Source organism: Chinchilla lanigera, unplaced genomic scaffold, assembly GCF_000276665.1.
Source record: "Chinchilla lanigera isolate Chin_1 unplaced genomic scaffold, ChiLan1.0 scaffold00168, whole genome shotgun sequence".
NCBI classification, from domain to species: domain Eukaryota; kingdom Metazoa; phylum Chordata; class Mammalia; order Rodentia; family Chinchillidae; genus Chinchilla; species Chinchilla lanigera.
Window position 1 is genome coordinate 1,216,919 of NW_004955569.1, and position 24,760 is coordinate 1,241,678.

Consider the following 24,760-nt stretch of genomic DNA (forward strand, 5'->3'; position numbering starts at 1 on the left):
TTCAGCAATGCTGAAACTGTTAGGACTTTGGCAACTCTTGCAGATGGACTAAATGCTGTTTGTATGAGGGGGTGGGCATGAGTCTTTGGGGGGCCAGGGGTGGAATGATATGGTTTATGTCTGTGTGTCCCCCAAAGCCTCATGTGGCCAAGGGTCAGGCTATTAAGAGTTTGATTAAGGTGTGAGAGCTGCATCTGCCCTGGGGTGGATAGTTTGCATACGTAAGGGAGAGGAAGAGAGTGCTTGAGGCCATTCCTCCCCCATTCAGCCTTGGTGTGTGCTGGTTGCTTTTGCTGTTATCTGCCACCCTGAGCTGTAGCTCTCTGCCATGAGCCACTCTGCCTTATAATCTGCCAAGTACGGACTGAAACCTCCAAGAACTGTAAGTGAAATAAACCTTTCCTTCCTTAATTTTGGGCATCAGGTATTTTGTCCCAGCAAGGAGAAAAAAGTAACCAAGACAGCCACCTTCCAAAGTCTCTCTTTCCTCTGAAAAAAAATAGGGTCAGCAGTATCTGTTGACAATCATCCCAATTGGGGCAGTGAGTTTTAAACACTGACTCCAGTAAGGTCATCTGAGCCCAAGGCTGTCCTGAAAAAGAGGGATTCTGGGCTCTCCAATTATACAAGTAACTCGTGCTAAAAAGGGGCATAAACCAAAACAGACCGATGTTTCCCTTGTACCCCCAACAAGGCCACCTGTCAGAGGGACAGAACAGGTACCATGTCTGAAGAAGAGATTTCCATGTCTGTTGTGGCGGAATCTGTCAGAGAGAGTTGCTGGTGGGTGATGGAGACCACTACAAAGTGGGTCTGAGCAGGATTTAATATTAACCAATTGGCTTTCTGTATTTACTTGTGAATTGTCTGAAGTTTGGGCATCTTGTTTGAAGGTGGGCAATGGGCTCATAGTACGTAAACCTCTGTGTCACTGGTAACCCTGAGGCCTGTATTGACCTGTAAGCTGTGACACCTCAAAGGACAAGATAAGGCCACAGGTGAGAATGTTTGGCTTCAACCCCAATTAACTACAAGGAAACTGCAGCTGTAGGCTCTTCAATCCTACAATAAATATCAACCTAAAGACAAGGTAGTTCTCCTGATTGACATAATTTACTACTTGGGAAAATCCTCAGAATGTCCTACTAGATTCCCATGTTTTCTTTTGTTTTGTTTTGTTTCCAGTACTGGGAATCAAACTCAAAACCTTGCTCTTGCCAGACAGATCCCACATTTTCTTGAGTATCCTCCTCCTTTGTTTGAAAAACAAATAAATATGGACTGCCCTGAGAAGTCTGTGTCTAAACTCAGAAAATATCGAAGCTGTAAGAGAGCAAGACCCTCCTGGAGCCCTGAAATCATTTCAATTGTCTCATTTATTTAAGCCTTCGCCATCACTCGCTTGGGAGATTGTGGGCCTGATCAACCCACAATAACTAAGAGTTATTTAACCCAATTGTCAAGGGTGGCTAGGAGGGCATGAGACAGAGTAGAGTGGTGGTGGAGCCAAAAGACCTAAGGTTGTTGGGTCATCCTTCTCAGGAGCTGAGAGCAACACAGGGAGTTTTTGTTTTAAGGACCTCTCTTTTATCACCGTAAATTGATCAGGAAATCCACAAGCACACATCCTGAGCCATTAGGGTAATGCCCATACTGTCCACAGCCAGCAATCTACATCGGGGAACTGGTCTGGGTGTCCAGGCTCTCCAGTGACAACATCCCACACCCTACTCGCTACTTGAGGATCAATCATCCCCTCTGCTGGCCATCCCACATCAAAAGAAGACCATTCTAATTCACAGTGATAGATTTGACTCACAGTCGACATGATAGATTTGACTCACAGTCGACGTGATAGATTTGACTCACAGTCAACGTGATAGATTCAGGTGTGATCTGAAAATCAAGTGCATTTGGGAAAATACAAACTATACAAATAACAAACAAAATAGTCCTGGGGACTATTTACAATTACTGACCATCAATCTGGAAGAATTTTAGAGTCAAGAAATGACTCAATTCTGAGAGAAAACTCTTACAAAATTCTCCACCATGCTAAGAATAAAACTCCACCGTGTCCAATGGCAGGGCCCACATAAATTTAACCAAACATCAGTCTGGAAAACAAGTCCCTTGACAAGTTCAAAGGCACCAAATTTTAAATGCTTACCTAGGTAGGGAGGTGGAGCTCAGTTGTTCCATCTCACAGCCACAGCATCCTGCCCCACAGCTGTCTCAGGAGACAGGCTGAAATTAGTCAGGGTGCCCCGCCACACAAACATCAACCACTAAGGCAAAGAGGCACAGGGCCTCCTCAAGGAAGAACCTTGAGATCTTGCTAGGATCTCCAAATGTAATGGCCAATTGCAAAAAACACTCACAGAAGACTGAGAATAGACGAGCAAGCTTTATTCTGGTCAGCAGGACAGTAATCAGAATGCCAAAACACCAATGACCCAGGCTTTGTTCTCCAGGGCTTTATACATTAACAAGTTTCCAATCACCATCACAACTACATTACAGGGTTTTTCACAAGGTCACAAGATTTACATTTCCCGGGTGTTCGTTAGTTAGGCAGGATGAAGTTAATCTTAGCTTACCCACAGTTCCTTTTATTTATTGGTTCCTCTAGATGAAAGACTTGTTCGTCCTTTAGTGGGTTTGTGGTTAGCTAAAGGGAGGGGTAAGGAGTGAGTTCATCTTAAGTTTAAGGGACTACTACGGTGGAGGCAGGAAAAATGAAGTCACTTTAGCCATGCCAAAAGCAATAAAAATTACCAAAGGTAATGGCATTGCCAGCATCAGGGAATAGGTTAAAGGCATTTGCCTCATAGTATCCAGGAAGAATCATTCTCCAAAAAATAATTCCACTATTGCTAAAAATCACTTTAACAATGTTGTTACTGAGAAATCATAACATCATTTATACTTTTTGGAGCAATTTCTTACTTGAGGTAGTTAACTGTGTGTCAACTTGAGTAAGAAATGCCCACCTAAATTGAAAAGGTACACTTCTACGTATAGAAGACCCACAATAAGGATTGCTGCCAGAAAGTGACAAGAGAAACATAATTAAAAAGTTGCTTGTTTTTCTTCAGAGGAACTCCAGTGCTCACCTTCACCTTGGACATTGTCTCCTGGCTTCCAGTGCAAGCTCCTCATCTTCCAGCACAGAACATTCATCCTTCATGGCATACACCACTTGGTCTCTTGATATGAACTTGGATAGAGCACTACAGTGGGCACCAGGCATTCAACAGAAGGATTCAGATCTCCAGCTCATGGACAGGCCTTTTGCACTTTTCCACATCTCACTGTACAAGTGGCTATTGTATGCCAATCTTCTAAATCTACTTGTGTATCTTCCATTAAATGCTTCTCTAATAAGTACTGACTGATACAGATTCTGGCTCTAGAGAAATTCTTTAATGCCTCTAGATGAAGTTCTTTAATGGCTTTAGGAATTCCTGGATTTGGCTAATGTGATGAGATCTAAAGATGTCATGGTCTTTCCTTCTCGTACTGTGGAGAATACTAAAAGTCCTTGCTGTGAACTCTTTAAAACATACAATTGAGATCCATTTGATTGTCCTAATTTACCACTTATGAAATGGAAGGAATTAGTGACTTTATATATGAAACTTTGCAATATTTTTGGCAGAGTGGAAAATACAATGATGATTGTTGTTGCTCGTAGAATCTTTAGAGGAACTGAAGAACAGTTAGCTTAACCAACCCACCAGCAATCAAATTCTTCTTTGAGGGTAAATGTATACAGGAAAACAAGGAGCTCAAAGATTCAAATTCCTACCTACCTGCAAACACACACAAAAAAAACTTGAAAGGATCTAAGTGTGCCCTGAAAAGTAATCTCCCCTCCTTTAGCTACTGGAATAAGATTACAAAACCCGAACACAGGCCTTCATAATTTGACTAGCTGACAACAGTGTAAGTTTAATGCTCAGCCGTCAAGGGTATCTGAAGGTGAGGGCTCTGATTGGAATAGAATGTGCACTGTTATGGAACTGTTTACGAAGATCCTGATGAGGCTGAGAGTGTTGAGCATCTAAAATCTCATGAGATTTTTTTTCCCAGAGGAAGATTTCCCTAACCTGTGTTGGAGGTATATACAACCCCACCCCTGTGGAATTAGCTTCTGCTAGTATACATGAGGAAATTGATTTTGTGTTGACTAAGCCTAATAATCCTGATATTAGTGAGGGCCACCCTCACCATGCATGATTGTCTGAATGCCTACAGCAAAATTCAAACTTAAGGACACTCTTAAGGGTGAATCCTACCTATGAGGAGGTCCACTATTCTCTCAAAGTATTTCTTGAGTCTTCTCTGATAATCAAAGGCTTAGTGAGCAATATGAGAATGGGTTTTACATGTGGAATAATAATAGTGTGAAAATGATACATTTGGATCAACCTAAATTTGTTGATATGGGCCTGTTCAGCAGTGACTCTGAATTTAATGTTGCAGCCCATGGAATAAAGAAAAGTTTTAATAATTTATTTCACTCTTTGGCAGAGGGATGGATCAAAATATGGCCCACTATCAATGACTCTGAAGTGCCTTACATTTCATGGTTTTCTGTTGATGAGGGGATTTAGAGGCTTAGGGAAATGTTAAGGCTGGAAAGGTTCTGCAATGTCAATTCTAATCTGGCACACTGGGATGTTCAGAAAACGTTCCCTACATTAAAATCTTGAGTAATGAACTTGTGAGATGAGCATCACTATCCCTGAAGAGCCCTGTCACTGCTCCTCTCTTTATGCCAGATCTTAGAATAAGGATCAGAGATTCTCATTTCGTAAACATAAGGACAATGGGTTTATTTGGATTCTGAAGTGGCAGGAGTCAAGTGGCAACATATAATTGCCAAAAGCAAAGTGCATGCACTTATGAAAATGTATGATGCACTTATGAAAAATAATGATGATCAAGATAGTCTGACACCTGTAGACCCACGGTATTTACCAATTATCCATGGTGTTCCCAAAAGTGAAATACATGGGATGCCTAAAACATTTTACTAGATTTACAAAATTTAAAAAATGCAAGAGTGAAAGAACAGAGACTTATTTCAGATCAAGGTAAGTGGGAATCACAGCCCCTAATCACTCCCCAGTTCCCAGATATGAGCAAGTTTTCAGGCCCAGAACCCTTTGAATGAAAGGGAGACCAGATCCCCTTGAAGAAGGACCTTAGCACACCAAAATAATTTATATGATTAGTCTTTCTCCCATCATTCTCCAACAGGACCTAATGACTTTTAACAGAATAACAAGTTGAAGAATGTCGAATTTGGAAAGTAACTGATAGTGGTTCTAACCTAAAGCTGATTCCACAAGATTTAAAATATCATTGTGGCCCTCCAGTAAGTGTAGTGGCCTATGGAGTTCAGGTACTCAATGGAATTCTAGCAAAGTTGGTCCCATATGTCCTCAAATTCATCATGAAATTATTTCTCTTGTTGCAGAATGTGACATTGGGATAGACATACTTTGTAGTTGGCAGAATCCTCACATTGGTTCCTTAAAAAAACACATGTCCATGTCTCTAAATATGCATATATTTACAAATGTAACATCAAATTCAAAGTTATCTTTTGGTATATGGAATATGAGATATATACACCAAAAAAATACAATTAAATCTAGTTGTAAATCCCAATTAAAAGCTATTTATAAAATACAATTTTTAGCTGACTGAACCTCCACATAGTAAAAACAAATCAAAATCAAAACTATACTAACTGTACTTGAAAGAGAAATACATTTTAATTCACCTTGTACTATTAGAAGATACTGTATATTAGGTTCAAGACAATGGTTTACATAAAACACACTACATCAATATTGTTTCTAGTAAACAGTACAGATACACAGTTCAGTTGTTTATAAGTGATTTACTGAACAACAGAAACAATATAGATTCTAGGAGATCTCTATCAGGCAATGTATTTTGTGGAAAACCCATAAAGAAATGTTGACATCAAATTTTTCACTTATATATGTACAGGGCTCCATTATATGAGGAACTTTCACAAGTTTGTCAGAATAAGCTTACATATATAGGATCACTCTCCAGTGTGACATCTTTCACATAGTGGATAAAAAATGTGCTCAATCAGCACTTCCCCCACATTCTTTGTATACACTGGGTTCCTCTCCATTGTGAGATCTATGTGTATATAATGAAGACTTACTAATAACTCTTCTTCCAAATGCCTCATATGCATATGGTTTCCTTTGTGTGTGAGTTCTTTCATGTCTTTGACAAGATTGGTGTTTAGGGAATGCCTTCCCACATTGTTTGCACACATAAGGTTTCTCCCCAGTGTGAGATCTTTCATGTACTTGACAAGAATGGTGTGAAGTGAATGCCTTCCCACAGTGTTTGCACACATAAGGTTTCTCTCCAGTGTGAGTTCTTTCATGTCTTTTATAATTATTCCTTTGAGTGAATGCTTTTCCACATTGCTTGCACACATAAGGTTTTTCCCCAGTGTGAATTCTTCCATGTACTTGACAATCTCTGTGTGTAGCGAATGCCTTCCCACATTGCTTGCAAACGTAAGGTTTCTCCCCAGTGTGAGATCTTTCATGTACTTGACGGGATTGGTATTTACTGAATGCCTTCCCACATTGTCTGCACACATAAGGTTTCTCCCCTGTGTGAGTTCTTTCATGTATTTGACAATCTTCATGTGTAGTGAATGCCTTACCACAGTCCTTGCACACAAAAGGTTTCTCCCCTGTGTGAGTTCTTTCATGTCTTTTATAATTACTCCGTATAGTGAATGATTTTCCACACTGCTTGCACACATAAGGTCTCTCCCCAGTGTGAATTCTTTCATGTCTCTGACAAGATTGGTATACAGTGAATGCCTTCCCACATTGCTTGCACACAAAAGGTTTCTCCCCAGAGTGAGTTCTTTCATGTCTTTGACAATTATTTTGTGTAGTAAATGACTTCCCACATTGTTTGCACACATAAGGTTTCTCCCCAGTGTGAGTTTTTTCATGTCTTTTATAGTAAGTCCTTATAGTGAATCCTTTTCCACATTGCTTGCAAACATAAGGTTTCCTTCCGGTGTGTGCTCTTTCATGAACTTTACAAGATCGGTGTGTAATGAATGCCTTCCCACAGTGCTTGCACACATAAGGTCTCTCCCCTGTGTGAATTCTTTCATGTATGTTAGAATCAGACTTTGTAGTGAATGCTTTTCCACATTGCTTGCACACATAAGGTCTCTCCCCAGTGTGAGTTATTTTATGTCTTTCACAAGATTGCTGTGTAGTGAATGCCTTCCCACAGTGGTTGCACACATAAGGATTCTCCCCTGTGTGATTTTTTTCATGTAGTTGACAATAATTGCGACTGGTAAAAGCTTTCCCACACTGTTTACATACATGAGATTTCTCCCCATTGTGAGTACCTTTATGGCTTCCACATTGAGAGTACCTATTAAATGATTTCCAAAATTGCTTAAATACATAGGATTTCACCCCACTGTGAATTCTTTCATGCGTTTGGCAGCAACTGTGTGTATGGAATGCTTTACCACATACACAGGGTTTCTCCTCTGTGTGAATGCTTTCATGAATGTTACAACTTTGAGTATTGCAAGTTTTTCTACATTGCTCGCTTACACATGCTGTCTTCCCACTGGGAATTCTTTCATGCATTTGAAAAGCACTGGGGTTGCTGGACACTTTCACACTGTTCTGACCCTCAGTGGTCTTCTCTCCAGGGTGAGTTCTTTCACTAAGTTCAGAGTAGGATTTCCTACAATGCTCACATTGAGGGGGTTTGTCCCCATTCCGTGTCCCTGCATGCTTCTGAAAGGATTGGAATTCACTGCAGATTGTACCATGTTCATTACATGCACTCACCTTGTCATCCAATCCCAAACACTCATGTGGCTTCTCTCCATTGTGACATAAAATGGGCACATTTAATGATAAGTGCCCAGTCAGGGGCTCTCTACAAACAAGACTTTTGGCTGACTTTAAAGCAGCTTCTTCCTTGTCCACATTAGCATCTGGAGTCTGAAGGAATCTGTTTTCATGTTGACTGCAAGTTGTATATTGATAGCATTTTTCTCCCTCTTCATTTCTGTAAGAAATAAAACATCAATCACAATAAAATGCCTCCATATCAATAATTTACTGAGAAAAGTTCTGGCTTGATGCGTGCTAAGAAATTTTTATAATGAATACACTGAAAGCCCTGGAGGATACCTACAAAAAAGCACATTTCACAAAGTATAATATTTATTTGGGAATTTTAAATTGGTATATATTTGTAATACATAAGGTCAAGTTTGATTTAAGTCACTGATTCATACATGTATCACATATTATCATTCTTGACACCTTTACTTGAACACTATCCCCTTCAATCACTTCTTAATTTTACCCCCTAATTTATATTTTAGTATCTCATATAAAAGAAAACACTTGATAATTCACTTTTTGTGTCTGGCTTACTGTCTTAATATTGTGATGTAGTCTCATCTTTTTTTGCCAGAAAATATGACATTCTTCTTCTTTTATGGCTGCATACATATAGCATATTTTTTTTCAATGCTGAGAAATAAACAAGAGTCTGAGCAATAAAATGCATTTTTACATTGAGATTCTCATTGATCATTCATTTGGTCAGGGTGAACTTCATGCTGTCATTCTGCTGGTTCAGCTTACCAAAATGCTCAGAACATAAGAAGGCACTAACACCTTAAGCCTATCTCATATCCTCCTTTTCCATGCATATAATGATTGATATGTAAACTGTTACCAGAGCTTAAGTATTGTGAATTATTTCCAGAACTTAACTGCTGTGAATACCCATGCATATTCCACTTTGAGCATAAATATACATGCAACTTCATACATTTTCTTGATGTTTATAATGAAAGAATTTTTTTATAACAATGTATGAGAGAGTGTCTCGTGGCATAATGCCACTAATAACTTAACTTTCTCATATTGGAATATTTCTTTTTTCAACGGTCAGATTATACAAAATCAACCTGTATGTGTATCAGCAAAATTTCTTTGCAAGTAAATAAATTTGAACATGGCCTGATTTGTAGAGTTTCCTTGTAATATTTCTGCTCACATATGGACTCTTGAGAAGTACTGCTTTTCCTTATGAATGAAAATTACCTTAGATTTCTTGAACAATTTTTGCATTCTTCCATTTGCTGGCAGTCCCAAGTCCTTCCTGAATTATAGCCACAGAAATAAAAAAGTCACCATATCATTATATAAAACTTAGCAGTTAGCAGAGTTAGGTTCATGGAATAATATAAAAAGGCCTGAGATATTATTCAAAATGTTTTCACATTCTGCACCCATCAGAAAAAACCAATGCTCTCTCATTATATATGAGAAAACAATGTCATCCTTACCTATAGCATTTATATTCCTAAATGTTTCCCACATCACATCTCTGTAGAGCTTCTTCTGGGATGGATTCAGCAGAGCCCACTCCTCCTTGGTGAAGGTCACCGTTACATCCTCCAGGGTCAGTGCCTCCTAAATAATCACATATATATTTCCTGAAAAAAGGTTGAGACTCACACCCCGAGAATTTGAACGCTTCTTGTCAAAGTGAATGGATGATGTTCCTTTAAATGAAAACTCCATGACTTTGTCACAAAATCCATGAGTATACACATAGTTTCACAAACAATTCTGATGCTAGACTGCTTCTTCCTGTTACAGTAACAGTGGAATATAGCACTGGGTGCCAGGTAGGGTAACAGAAATTGTATTATTGCAGTTTCTTAATCAGAGGTCATAGAGGTAGCCTGCAAATCACCATTTCCAAAAAAGGGGACAGAAATATATCTAATGAAGGTTTGCAACAGATCACAGATTATACTTCTTTTCAAATCTCATTATTTATGGAGTTAAATCAGTATTTTTGTACCATAGGGATTGTTTTGTTTGGCTTTTTTGGTACCAGGAATCGAACTCTAGACCTTGCACTTGTCAGGCAGGCGCTTATGCCACTGAGCTATATCCCCAGCCTTCTTTCTCTACTGCAGATAGGCAGCATTTTGAAACGTGAATCTGGTTTTACAGAAAAGAATTTAATTGAACATTAAATAAAGGATATGCATTTTTTCCTTACTTATACTTTTATTTTATTTCTCACACCACAGAAACCATGTGATATTTACACACGTGTACCCAGTTTACTTCACTTAAGAGTGTGATGTTAAGGTCCACCCATTTAGCTAGCAATGTTTCAAGCTTATCCGTATTTACGGCAGAATACTACCCCACTGTATAAAAAAGAACACTTCTTCCTTATCCATTCGCCAATTGATGGACATTTGGGTTGTTTTAAAGTTTTATCTCTCGCAAACTCTGCCAGGAGAAACATGGGGATATATATCACTGTGGTATGCTACTGTTAATTATTTTGGGGAGAGACCAAGAAAGGGAATAGCTGCATCAAACAGACCCTCTAACTTTTGTTTTTTTGAGGCATCTGAGAAGAAAGTGTTTAAATGAGAAGGGTACCAATGGAAGGGTAGTGGAAGAAAAGCAGAGACAATGAAAATAACAGAAGGATAAAGAGGAAAGAGTTTCATAATTACGAGGAGATGGGCCTGAGGGCATAGCAGGAGAGAGGAAGAAAAATAAGACATACCATGTACAAGTAAAAATTCCTAAGATGAATGTTATCACTACATATAGATGAAATGTACCAATAAAAGAAGAAATGGAAGGCTTATTAATACTATCTAAATGATAATGGAAAAAAGATGTTCTTGGAGCAAATCTATACAAAATGAAAATAGGGTCCAGTTGGCATAGTATCATATACCTCAGTGATAGCAAGTGATCACCTTGCACTCAGGTATAGAAAATCCTAGGATAGTATAAGTGAGATTAATGAGGGGAAGGACATGTATAAAATATATTAAACACACTAAAAAGGAAGATATCACAAAGTGATTAGGTACTAATTACAAAAGGGCAACTTCAGCCAGGTGTGATGGTACCTGCAAGTACTCCCAGCACTTGGGAGGCTGATGTAGGAGAATTTCTGCGAGTCTGATGATTAGCAGGAGTTCAAAGTCCAGCCCCAGCTATGAGGTGGCTTCACAGTCAGTCAACATCTCAAGTTGAGACATTATGTCAGACCACCCCCATAAAAGTAAAACTTAAAGAAAATATGATGTCACTTACAAGTCACTCCTTTGCTCTATTCAAAGAATTACAACTATGCAGTATAACAGATGACAACATTCAACACCTTGTGAGCAAGGTGGTACCTTGCATACTTTACATAAAACACTTTCAGGTTACACATTTTGTTACAATCTGCATTTTGTAGACAGAATGACATAATAAATCTCAGGGAAGAAAGGCAGCCTTCTAAGTATCCACATATCAATAGAATAGTGACCCATGATGCATCTTGTGTAAAGCATATCTGAAAGTAATCATAACATTTTATTTACGTGCTGGAAGAGATATGTATTTGGATATCTGGAGTGTATACTCTTCCATTTTATCTAAATAAATTACATATTGAAAAGGAAAGATAAACTTAAATACTTTAGGATTGTATAGTGAAGTGTCTTTTAGACACAGGAAAAGTTTCCTCAGAGGAAACAAGTAGCTACCAGAATTAGAAGGAGAAACGAAGTCTATGAAAACCATGGGAAATAAATAAAACAAGACTAAAATATTTGCTGTGTACACAGTACAAAGATTTTATATAGCGTGTAAAGATCAATGTACACAAATCTCTGGAATATATAAATCATATGTAACTCAACAGAAACACTGAATAGAAAACAAGATCAAATCAAAGAAAACTGAGGTGTGGAAAAACATAGTATGTCTCATGCAAAGAGGGAAAACCAATGGATACACTCCACACTCATCTCCTTTGCTTTAGAGTTTGGTAAAATCAACAGACCAGGGACTTTTTCCCAGCGTCCAGAAAATATATTGTGCTATCATTCTTGTAGAGAGATGTGATTATTGTTAAGTAAAGTTGAAAAATCTTGAACTTCATGACCACAGAATTCATGACAATGCACTTTTCCCTTGATTCAAACATCAGCATTTGTCAACAGTGAGACAAAAAATGCCCCAAAGTATTTCCCTGTGCAACATCCATAATACTTATTAAAAATTACATGGAAAGAAACTAAAACAACTCTATTCATGGAGAATCACACAAAGTAAACTGAGGAAAAGTTGCCAAAGAACAAGAGTGGTCAAAAGGATGAAACTCTTCTCTCATCCGAGGTCTCAGTGCTGAGCAGAGGAAGGCACCCACAATCAGTTGAAGTTTGACCTTTCACTTTTCCCAGTATATCTTTTGAACTCAACTGTGTATTCTTTGTGGAGCACTAGCCAATTCTATAACAAAAAACAGTGTGCCCAAAATCAATGCACCATGCAAAATGACCAAAATGCTGACAAGTTCAGAGTACAGTCCTAGTACATTACTTAAAATGAAAGTTGCTTCCAAGGCATGTGGTATTTTTCATCATGAAAAGTCATCATTCTGAAGTTTGGAAAATGTAGCACAGTCTCACCATTAACAGAAATGAATATATTTCCTTAAAGTGGCTTATGATAAAAATAGAATGCATTTCTATAGTACAGAAAATGATGACAGATTCTCTCCTCCAAAATCTAGGGAGAATTTCACTTCAAAAATTCTACAACAGGGGCTGGGGATTTAGCTCAGCGGCAAAAGCGCCTGCCTGGCAAACGCAAGGTCGTGAGTTCGGTTCCCGGTACCGGAGAAAAACCAAAAAAAAAAAAAAATATTCTACAACACACAGAACTAATTTCAAATTCATAGATACTTCTATAGGGTATCAGGTTTCCAAGGAAGTCATTCACAATGATCCCACACATTATCAATGAAAAACATTTTCAATATTCTTGACATTAAAAAGAATAACTGATGATGTTTAATTTAACCAAGCATTGTGATACTGCTTTACAGTTATACTTGGGAAATCAACACCTGTAATCATGCCACTCTGAGGGACTGAGACTTGAGGATAACAGTGTTGAGTTCAGCTTGAACTCCACAATAAGACACATTCTGAAAATTCTGTAAAAGCCTTTTTCAGGAGCTGATTTTCCTATCTTCCTGCATATTTTTCCCATATTATCTGTACTCCTCCTTGTTCCTACCTTTACAGAAAACTTTTTGTGGCTTCCACTGATCTGCAAGCACACCTGCACTTGGTACTTTACCCCTGATGCAGTACAGTTTGTCATCAGAGTCCCTACCTCATTCAGCGTGTCCTTTTGTGAACACTGTCTATAAACTATCAGTGAACAATAGCAATTATGTAAGCAGTGGTACTTTTTTTATGTGCACTAAATCATCAATTATATGTACTTTTGAGTACTGTACTTTAAGGGATTTGAAAATGTGGGTTTAAAAGTCAGTCCCTCATGAAGACTGTCCTTTACAGCATTAGTTATCACCTTCCTTTATTTAAATATAATTTTTGGCACTATAAAAGCTTATTTATTGGTTAATTTATTCATTTATTGCACTGCTCTGGATATGAGAAAGGAGTTTTAGTATGGTTGGCAAGGACCCCAATAATGATTTTCATCACACTGCAAAATAAACAGTATTCTGCAATTTTTATATGACTTGTAAATATGCTTTAATGACTTTAAAATTATGTGTAAGTGGTTGGTAATTTTGAAATTTACCATCATGACATAAAGTGCAGAGTGGAGAATACAATTTGTGTTTGAGATCTCATATTTCTTTTTCTTTCTTTCTTTCTTTCTTTCTTTCTTTCTTTCTTTCTTTCTTTCTTTCTTCCTTTTTTTGTACCAGGAATCAAACTCTGGACTTCATGCTTGCCAGGCAGGTGCTGTGCTGCTGCTGGGCTATATCCCCAGCATGGGGATCTCTATTTCAACTTCTAATCAATTTAGCACATTTCTGACTCTTTTCTGCAACTGGGACAAAATATCCAACAACCTCAATTTAAAGAATAACTGATTATGTTGACTCGCTGTTTCAGTTCATGCCCTCCTTGTTCCAATTTCAGAAGGGCAGGGCAAGGTTGGAACGGAGGAAAAGGTACTCAAACCATGGCAGTCAGAAAGAAGGGAAAGGTGAGACTAGGACAAACATGAATAGAATTTTCTATGCCATGACCCTAGTAACCTATTTCCAAAAATCTCCATCTCCCAAGGGCATATTCTGACACTGAACTCACCAGTGAATGCATCCACTGAAAGACAGGGCCCACAGAAACCATTCAATTTTTGTACTTCGAGACTTTCTGTGAGTACTGTAAACTATAATACTTAGTGTGTTTCTGGGTTAAAAAGTAACAAAAAACACAGTCCAGTCTCACCCACACAGAAACTTCATGTAAGTCACGAGTCTCCCCTTAACCCTCCTGCTCACTGCACTGCCTGGTGAGAAGTGGGGCTGCACAGACTGAGAAGGGAATGCCAAGGCTCTGGACACAGTAAAATCACCTGTCTTATACAGAAAGGATTCTTATTCCTGGCAGAAGCCTCAGCCCCTTCCTGAGGGCCAGAGAAGACATAACGTGTACCAGACAGTGTTGACAGATAGGAACAAAGATTTCTTAACAGATGCAGTGAGGCATAAATCCTGCCAAAGCTGATTCTGCTCATTTGCAACAAGAATCTATGCCTCCAACAAAAACCATACTCTTGCATTTGCTCATTTGGTCCTGCACAATCACCTTCTTGGGGATTGAGATCTGCCAGTTCCTTCCCATGCAACCAGTCAGCAGAAGCCACGGTGCAAGTCAGGCTGGGTCAGCCTGGGGGTCTCTGAGCAACACTTCATGAGCTTTTGACTAAGCTTCCTGAAAAGGAGGATTCTATTCTCTGGCCAGCAGGTCACATTTGACAGCTCATACAACTCAAACTCAGCCTCACAGATACAAAGCTGCTTGGTGTGCTGCCCAATGAGCCAGAAGGAAAACAAAGACAGTCCACTATCTGCTCTAGAGAAGCCCAAATGATAGAAGATAACATCCCTTGCCTGCCCAGCCTTCAGCCCAGGGATACTGACTTGATCCAGCCTGTTGGATTGATGATTTCAAGCAGGATTTAGTCCAAGCTTTGCAGAGCTCCTTGTGTTTTCTTACTGTATCCTGTGGGCTCTTTATACTTATTGTACCTGTTGATGGGATCACAGGTCCACTACTGTACTTGCAGATTCAAAGACACATAGGGAATAACAATAAATTCAAAGAAGAATCTGGGTACAGGCCATGGAGAACACTGTGGGCCAGCAGGAAAGTGCTAACATAGTCAGAGTGTAGAAAATTGAGACACTTAGCTTTATGTTACAGATTTTCTCACCATTATTTCTCAATCTAATCATTTTCCATGAAAAATAAAAGCATGCCCATAGGGAATATAATTATTTAATAAAAAATTGTTGCAATTTGTTAGCAGCAATAATATAAAGTAATCAAGATGAAATTAACATTTTCAAGTGCCTCAGACAGGCACATTATTTGAGCCAAGTCACAAGGAAATCCAACTTTCTAACAACTAATCATACCTACAAGGCCAGAGTGATAACTACAACATAGGCCCACCCTCAATCACTTTCTTGTGATGAGGCTGGGACAGCTAGGAATACAAAATAGTACTTTTCCCATAATATCCACTTTCCTCTTCACAGTTTAAAAGTTTTTCTCCATAGGCATATTAATTTTTCCAAAGTCATGTTCTCACCCTGATGGTTGGACTTCTATTGTCACATTTATTGGTTTCAGAGCTGCCTAGGATATTAGTAAGATTATGTCTGAGTATATCAGAATGAGGATAAAAGGAATGCCCTGTGTAATTACATCTACTGCATGGCTCCTCCCCCTCAAGCTCCTTCCCTGCTGATGAATCTCCATTAGAAGAATGAGAATTGATGCTGGAAGCTTGAAACAATTTGAGACCAACAACCAAATGGAATGGCAAATACTAGAGCTCATCCACAGAAAAATGGGGAAGATGTCATTTTCCCTTTTTATCCACTGATGGCACAAGCTTATTGGTTGCTGTGAATGGCACACAGGGTAGGCCACCCCTCCTGAGTTTGTGTCCTACAAGCCAGTCATCCACAGAGAAACACTAAGCTCTACAAATGGGCTAAGTGATTCTTACTCACATATCATAACTCATCACAAAAACTAAGTATGTCTTTCTTTTGCCAAACATGCCCTTCACAGACAGTCTTCTTAGATAGTATTTACTATCAGATTGCATCAAATCACTGTAGGTTAAAAAAGAAGAAAGCATACATTTTACATTAAGAGCCCTACGGCAATCAGAGTCACATCCTCAGAAATAATAAAAACACAAAGTAATCTGTATGTGAGACACCAGGTTTCTAACACTATGCAGCTTGTCTCGTTAGAAGTATTTCATGCCCCACACGGATTTAAAGCAATAAAAGATGTTTTGTCATGATAAATTGAAGTTATCAAAAACTCCTTTTTAAAGGACAAAATTTTTAGAAAAAACAAATCAAATATAAATTGTCCATTTTTCCCTGTGCATTGGTTCCCCTAGTATTCCAGTTTACCACAGGGCCCAGGTGATCTATTTTTAGTGACTGACACCTTCTGCTCATTCTTTTAAAATTATTTCAGTACACTTAAACCTCAACTAATGCATGTAGCCAGTTCCATGATAAATTCTAAGAATCCTAGCAGATTCTAGCCCTTTCACAAAGTGTAACTGCCCTAAATTTGAATCGTTCTGAGTCTGAATCAGTCCATTCAATTGAAATTCTAGATGTGAACTTGTGTTACAAGACCTATGATGACAATTTGGAATTATACTACAGAAAATTGGCGGGGGGGGGCCTCAATGGATTGTGACATTACAGGAAATAAAATAACTTACATACTATATTATTGGGCCATACGCTAGAGGTAATGAAACAAGTTTCTAACAATCTTTTCTTTTTGGTTTTCTTAGACCTTATTAAGTTGTAATTTTTATTAGTACATGTGCACAGTATATAATGATTGTCTTTATTATGGGGAATTGGTATATGTGCAGAGCAAATCTCAATTCATTTTTCCTCCTCTTGCTTCTCCAAGCTCTTACATTTGCCAGCATTGTATTTATTTATCATATAAGTCCTTTAAAACATAATTAGAGAAACCTTGAAATATTTAAGATTATGTGTCTGATTTACTTCAGTTAACATTATGCTTTCAAGGTACATCCATTATCCTACAAATAACTCAAGTTTTTGTGCATCTTTATGGCATAGGAGTACTCAATTGTGTATAACTAGCACGTATTCTTTAAGCATTCATCTCATGACAAAGAAATAGGCTGCATCCAATATTTAGCATATGAATTGTGCTGCTATAAACGTGAGTATGCTTACATCCCTGAGGAATAATATCTGACACTTTTAAGAAGACACCTAGAAGAATAGCTGGTCAGATTTAAGTTATAATTTTAGTTTCCTGAGAAATCTCCATTAAGATTTGCAAAGTGGCTGTACCAGGTTACACTGCAAACAACAATGAAGATTTACACCTATTTCTATGCTGACTTCCTTGCATTTGTTTGTGGTTGATTTTTGATTATAGCAATTCTTTCCGGAGTGAAATGGAATCTGAGCTGTTTGAATTTGCATTTCTTAGGGGCTGGGGATTTAGTTCAGCAGCACAGCGCCTGCCTGGCAAGCATGAGGTGGTGAGTTTGATTTCTGGTACCAGAAAAAAAACAAAAAACAAAAAAAAAAAATTAATTTGCATTTCTCAAATGGCCAGCAATAGTGAACATTTATTTATGTATTTATTGGTGATAGTTTTCTGCACCTGAGAAGAATCTATTCATTTCAGACCCATTTTTGCTGAATTCTTGTATTTGTCGCTCCCTTTTTTCTTTGAGTCCTAAGGTTGATTAAAGCTTTCCTTATTCATAATAAAAATGTTGAGAGGTTCTTCAATATGTTCTCTAGCCTTCTAATGGTGGGCAATGCCAATTTTCTTACAAACTTCCCTCCAACACTGGCATGTTAAATATTTTGTGGATATCCCTTAAAAACCCCATAAAACAAGCCATTACAGAATGACCTGGTGTGGGGCTGGGGATTTAGCTCAGCGGCAAAAGCGCCTGCCTGGCAAGTGCAAGGTTGTGAGTTCGGTTCCCAGTACCGGAGAAAAACCAAAAAAAAAAAAAAAACAGAATGAGCTGGTGACCTCCTTAAAACTAAATTTATAAATTAAATAGTGGCAATAAGGCCCAAGAGTTTAATTTCTTAATATTTTAAATTTTCTACATTGTGATTCAGAGGGTTTCACAATAATACAGAGAAACAAGTCACCACTGTGCTGAAGTGACACTGTAAAGTATGAGAGTTTTCTTTATTCTTGAAAACCTGTCTCTTACGAAGATCACATAGGTCACCAGCACCTCCAAAATTACAAAGGTAAAAAGGCCTGTTATCATTCTGAGTTTGCTGACACATACACTCAATTAAATGACATGGTTTATAGGCACAGGTTCTTACCTCATTTGCCTTAGGTATGGTTACATAGAAAAATAAAAAAATCAACGCTATCCTTTAATGAAACAATAGAGACAAAACTTACCTGACACATCCTGGTCACTTAAGGCACTGCGGCTATTTCAGTGGTTTGTACCTGTTAACCCAATATGGTATTTCCAAACAAAAGAATTTCTATTACATACAGTCCAATATCAGATAGTAGTTAATGTATTTCTTTCCAACCCAATGGTATATATATATATATTGATAGATGCATTTAGTGTTTCTCAAACATTATTCAAATTACAGTACTCAGACAACAAGGCAATACTTCACTGCAAATCAATCTCATGAGAGAATGTTTAAAAATGTTTCAGCCCTTACACAAATCACTTCAACACTTAAAATTATTGGGGGGAAAAAGTGTTTTTTGGGACATTCATTATGTGATAGCTACAGCAAAAACTACTGCAGTCATCTTAACTCATTCTGTTCAAGGTGATCAAGCTATGAATAGGTACTTTTAAAATAATACCTCTCAACTGCTAACTCAGATGAACACTGCTTTTAAAAAGTCACAATAACTTTGTGTAACAGTCTTCTGATGCAACAACCATTAACAAGTTCTCTGGACAAACAATCAACTTAGTTGAGATGTGAGTTACTATTCTACGTGCATCATATCTATCCCATTTAACCATTCAGAGTCCTAAGAGGAAGTCCAACACCTTCTCCATGGTGCCTTTTATACAAATCTGGAAAAGACAGAGATATTACTAATGTCCAGGACTGATTGCAACTCAAATATTATAAATTACAAATGAATGCTCACCACATCAATTTAAATCTCCTGAATGATGTTGTCCACTGTCTAAATCCCCAAAATTGATTTTATGGCTTCAACCTTCACATTTGCATTTTTACAACTATTGAAATTACATCTGGTTGTTTTTTATTACAGTTCTATACACCCTTATATGCTGTTCCAGCAGACATTCCATATCAAGCCCATGATAACTTCCACACAGTTGAGTCTGCTCAACTCACCATAGCAAGGAAGGAGCACAGAAAAATGGGAAGAGCCACAGATGAAGTACAGTTTTCCAGGATATTTCCCTAGTGAACTTCTTTCACCCAAGCCCCACTGCCTTACAGGACACCCTGCTGCTGAACATATCAATGGGTGAATCAACAAAAAACTATAAGGTCCATATAATCCAATCAAATTTTAACACAGAAGATACTTGGGAGATATTTTACACATAAGCCACAACACCAGGTCTGTTGTTGAAAGAAAAGTCAGAGACGTAAGCCAACCCAGTGACATTCACACAAAAATATCACACAAGAGTCAGCAGATCCACCATAACTGCCCAGTTGTCAGGGCCCAATAGGATGATAAGTGGAGGAGCACGCACTGAGTTGGCCATAATAGTGCTTTGGACATGATTAAGTCACCTCATTTGCACAGCACAGGATGATGAGGGCCTGGCAGTTTCTCAGGCTTGCCCTGAAAGCCAGAAAAAAACAAAGGCATAAAAGCAGCACTTGACATACAGAAACAAGACTCCTTAGTGGTTGCAGAGGTAGGTCTTTCCAAGACTGCTTCTGTCAATGTGTCACTGACCTTATGCCTCCAACACAGCCTCACTCCTGTCTTGGGTCACTGGAACCTGCACAACACCATTTACAGGATTAGAGATCTCTCAAAGCCCTTCCCACGCAACCTGCCATCAGGAAATGTCACAGAACTAGGCAGAGTGAGCCAGCTAGGAAGGGTTTCATCAATACACTGGGAGCTTCTGACTTAGGTTCCTGACAAAGATTCTTAGCTCCAGACAGTGTGCCTGCTTGGACAGTTCACAGGACACCAACCTGTCTTCACTGCTGCCCCATTATCTGCCCTCTGAGCCAAAAAAGGACAAGACAAAAAAATATACACTATCTCTTTAAGAGGAACCCAAATGATAGAAGATAACAAAACTCTTTCTTTTTTTTTTTTTTTTCCTCCGGTACCAGGAACCGAACTCATGACCTTGCGCTTGCCAGGCAGGCGCTTTGCCACTGAGCTAAATCCCCAGCCCCCAAAACTCTTTCTAACACAGGCTTCCTCCGAGGATATTGACTTCAGCCAGCATGAGGGATCACAACATTTGCTCCAAGATTTCCAAGAGCTGCCACTGTCTTACTATACTCAAAGTGCTCTTTCTAATCGCTGTCCCTTAACATCATGTCACAAGCTTAACCTTGCACTTCCAGATTCAATAACTCATAGAGTAACTACAGAACCAAAAGTAGTGGGCCACACACCTGGGCAGGACACAATGGAATAAAAAGCGAAGTTTCAAGTTGTTAGAGGACAGAAATTCAACTGAGGCAGTTGATTTCACTCTGCAGCATTTCCCACACTTTATCTCTCAATCTACATATTTTCAGCAAAAAATACAAAAGCATGCTCAAATGAGATATCACTAACACATGAAAAAGCTAGCATAATATATTAACAATATTCTGCAAAATGAATGAAGATGAAACTAAAGGAAACACTTCAGCTGCCTCAGAAAAGCCAACTTCATTATCCAAGATCACACACACACACAAAAGCTGAATGCTAAGTACTGATAATGTTCTTCACCATGAGGACCAGAATGATTGTTAAAAAGCAGCAGCACACTCACTCAGTCCTTTTAATGAGGCATTGAACATACATTTAACCCAAGCATTTAACAAAGTGCTGTATAGTACAATTTCTTCACTTTAAAGTTTGAAAGCCCATCCTCCTATTACTCACTTATTTCATCAAAGGTAAGGTCTGACTTAAAGTCCCATGACAGGTTATCTTGAGTGTCAGCCTGATCCAGCTTGAGAGATGCCAAGAATCTTAGTAAAGTACGTATTTGAGTGGCAGCACAAACCTCCAAATCATCTGCACATTTATCACATCTTACTGTAATTTGTCAAAATCAGCAGACCTTGTAGAGATTCTCTTTGTATAAAAAGGACAGAGAAAGAAAGTTCTGCATCCCAGGGTCCAAGAAGGAAGAGTATGCTGCCATTCCATTGTTTTTCAACGTGGAGCTCTGCTTAAAGTCCCTGGCCTTGGGGCTGGGGATTTAGCTCAGCGGCAAAAGCGCCTGCCTGGCAAGCGCAAGGTGGTGAGTTCGGTTCCCGGTACCGGAGAAAAACAAAAAAACAAAAAAACAAAAACAAAAACAAAACAAAAAAAAAAAGATGGTCATGCTACCCTTGTAAAGGGAACAATCCAATAGGAAGAGTTAACAATCATAAATATATATGCAACACATGCCAGTGCACCCAACTATATAAAACAAATGTTGTAAGGCATAAAGATCAAATAAGCACTAATTAAACTGTATTGTGGAATCTCAATACCCTACTGTCACAAGAAGGTAGATCAACTAGACAAAGCAAATAGTGGAACTGAATGAAACTTTTGAACAAATGAACTTAGTAGATGTCTAGAGAGTGTTCCCCTCTACAACATCAGAACACATCTTCTTCTGAGTTGCAAACAGGATGTTCTCCCAAATAGACCACATACTAGCTCAGAGAACATACTTAAGTAAATGCAAAAAACCTGAAATTATCCCATGCATATTATCTGACCACAGTGCAATGAAATTGGAAAACAATGGCAAAAGAAACCATAACAACTTTATAAACACAGGGAAATTAAATAGCACACTCCTGAACAACAAATGGGTCACAAATAAAATTAAAGAAGAAATAGACAGTTCTTAAAAATTAAATGATAATGACAATACAGCATACCAGACTTATGGGACACAATCAAAGCAATCTTAAGAAAGAAATTCATAGAACTGAATACCCATAGGAAAACAGATTAAGCACAAAAGAACACTTAATACTGAACCTCAAATTTCTAGAAAATGAAAAGCAGGCTAAGCCAAAAGCTCATATGAGGGAGGAAATTATTAAGATCAGAGCAGAAATTAGCACACTGAAGACTAAAAAACACAATACAAAGAGTCAAAGAATTGAAGAGTTGGTTTTTTTAAAGATTAAATAAAATCAAGAAATCCTAATATAAGTATATCAAAAAAGGAAAGAAAACACTCAAATCCATGCAATTAGGCAAGAAGAGGGTGAAATCACAATAGTCCCTGCAGAAATCCAGATCATTTATATCTACTTTGAAAACCTGTATTCCAGTAAGATGGAAAATGCAGAAGAAATGGACAGATTCCTAGATATGAATTATCAAAGCTTAATCAAAAAGATTGACAAATTCTAAATAAACCAATATGAATCAATGAAATCAAAGATGTAATTAAAAATCTACCAACAAAGAAAAGCCCATGCCCTGATGGATTCAATGATGAATTCTACAAGAAATTTTGATTAGACCTAACACCGTTACTTCTCATACTCTTTAACAAAACTGAAAGTGAAGCAATATTAGACTAGAGAAAGAAATATAAGGAATACCAATAGTAAAGGAACAAGTTAACTTAACATTATTTGCAGATGACATGACACTTTACATAGAAGACCCCCAAAGCTCCACTAAAAAGCTGCTAGATTTAATATGCAAATTCAGTAGCATAGCTGCATACAAAATCAACACTCAAAAATCATTAGCTTTCCTGTACATGCATAACAAACTCACTAAGAGAGAAATTAGGGAAACAACACCTTGCACAATAGCATCTAAAAAAATGAAATACCTAGGAATCAATCTAATGAAGGATGTAAAAGTACTCTACATTGAAACTATTGTTCAGAAATAGGAGATTGAAGTGGATACCAGAAAATGGAAAGATATCCCTTGTTTTGGGGGTAGGAAGAACCAATATAGTGAAAATAGCCATACTTCCAAAACTATTATACAATTGTAATACAATTCCCATCAAAATACCAATAGCACTTCTCACAGAATTAGAGAAAACCACAATAAAATTCATTTGAAACCAAAGACCAGGCAATGAACATCACAATCCCTAATTTGAAATTGTACTATAAAGCTACTGTGATAAAAACAACATGGTACTGGCACACATACACACACACACATACAAACAACAGACTCAAAGATCAATGGTACAGATTAGACGATGCAGAAAGAACTCTACACATACCCAGCCACCTTATCTTTGATAAAGGTACCAAACACATTCACTGCAAGAGAGATAGCCTCTTTAATAAATAGTGCTGGAAAAACTGGCTCTGCACATACCGAAGATTAAAAATGGACCCACATGTTTCACCATGCACTAAACTAAATCTGAAATTGATCAAAGATCTAAATATTAAAACAGAAACATCAAATCTGCTGGAGGGTAGAATTGGTAAAACTCTTGAAGACAATGGTATAGGCAAAGACTTTATGAATAAAAACTTGATCACACAGGAATTATCACAAGGGATCAACACCTGGGCTATCATCTTACTAAAAAGTTTTTGAACTGCAAGAGAAACTACCAACAGAGTGGAAAAAGTGTTTGCCAGCTGTTCCTCAGACAAAGGATTACTATCAAACATATGTAAAGAACTCAAAAAGGCAGATCTCCCAAATTTAAAGACCCAATCCAAAACTGGGCATCTAAAATGAATACACACCTCAGATGAAAAAATACAAACAGCAAATAAATATATGAAAAAATGTTCAACATCATTGGTCACTTGAAAGATGCAAATTAAAACAACACTGAGATGCCATCTCACCCCAGAAAGAATGGCTATCATCAAGAAATCAACCACTAACAAATGCTTGTGGGGCTGTGGGGAAAAACAAAACACTTTTCCACTGTTGGTGGGAGTGTAGATCAAGCACTATGGAAATCAGCATGAAGATTTCTCACTAAACTAGGATTAGCGGTCCTAATCCTAAACAGTTATTCCTCTTCTGGATGTCTTCCCAGGAGAATTAAAAACATCATACCATAGCAACGTATGTGCACCATGTTGATACCAGCACAATTTGTAGTAGCTAGATCTTGGAAACAACCCAAATGCCTATCAACAGAGGAATGGATAAAAAAGATGCATCTTTATACAATGGAGCACTACTCAAGCATAAAGGATAAACTTGAGACATTTATAGGTAAATGGATGGAACTTGAGACCATACTCATAAGTGAAATAAACCAGACTCACGGTTGTAAACATCATATTGTTTCCCTACTGTGAGATGCTGAAAGAGTAAGTAAGATCCAATTTGTACTAGATATATTGT

At 38.0% G+C, this 24,760-nt stretch overlaps 1 protein-coding gene across 1 annotated transcript in view; it reads right to left on the reverse strand.

Annotated features, from left to right (window-relative positions):
• Positions 1–2,388: 2,388 nt before the first annotated feature.
• The window catches only part of LOC102004655 (zinc finger protein 709-like), a 28,432-nt gene continuing 6,060 nt past the window's right edge, over positions 2,389–24,760 (reverse strand). Inside the window, exons 2-4 of the mRNA XM_005413497.1 lie at positions 9,428–9,554; positions 9,183–9,240; positions 2,389–8,130 (exon numbers count right to left, since the gene is read on the reverse strand). Coding sequence (XP_005413554.1) covers positions 6,135–8,130; positions 9,183–9,240; positions 9,428–9,554 — 2,181 coding nt within the window. The 3' untranslated portion in view covers positions 2,389–6,134. The remainder of the gene's footprint in view (positions 8,131–9,182; positions 9,241–9,427; positions 9,555–24,760) is intronic.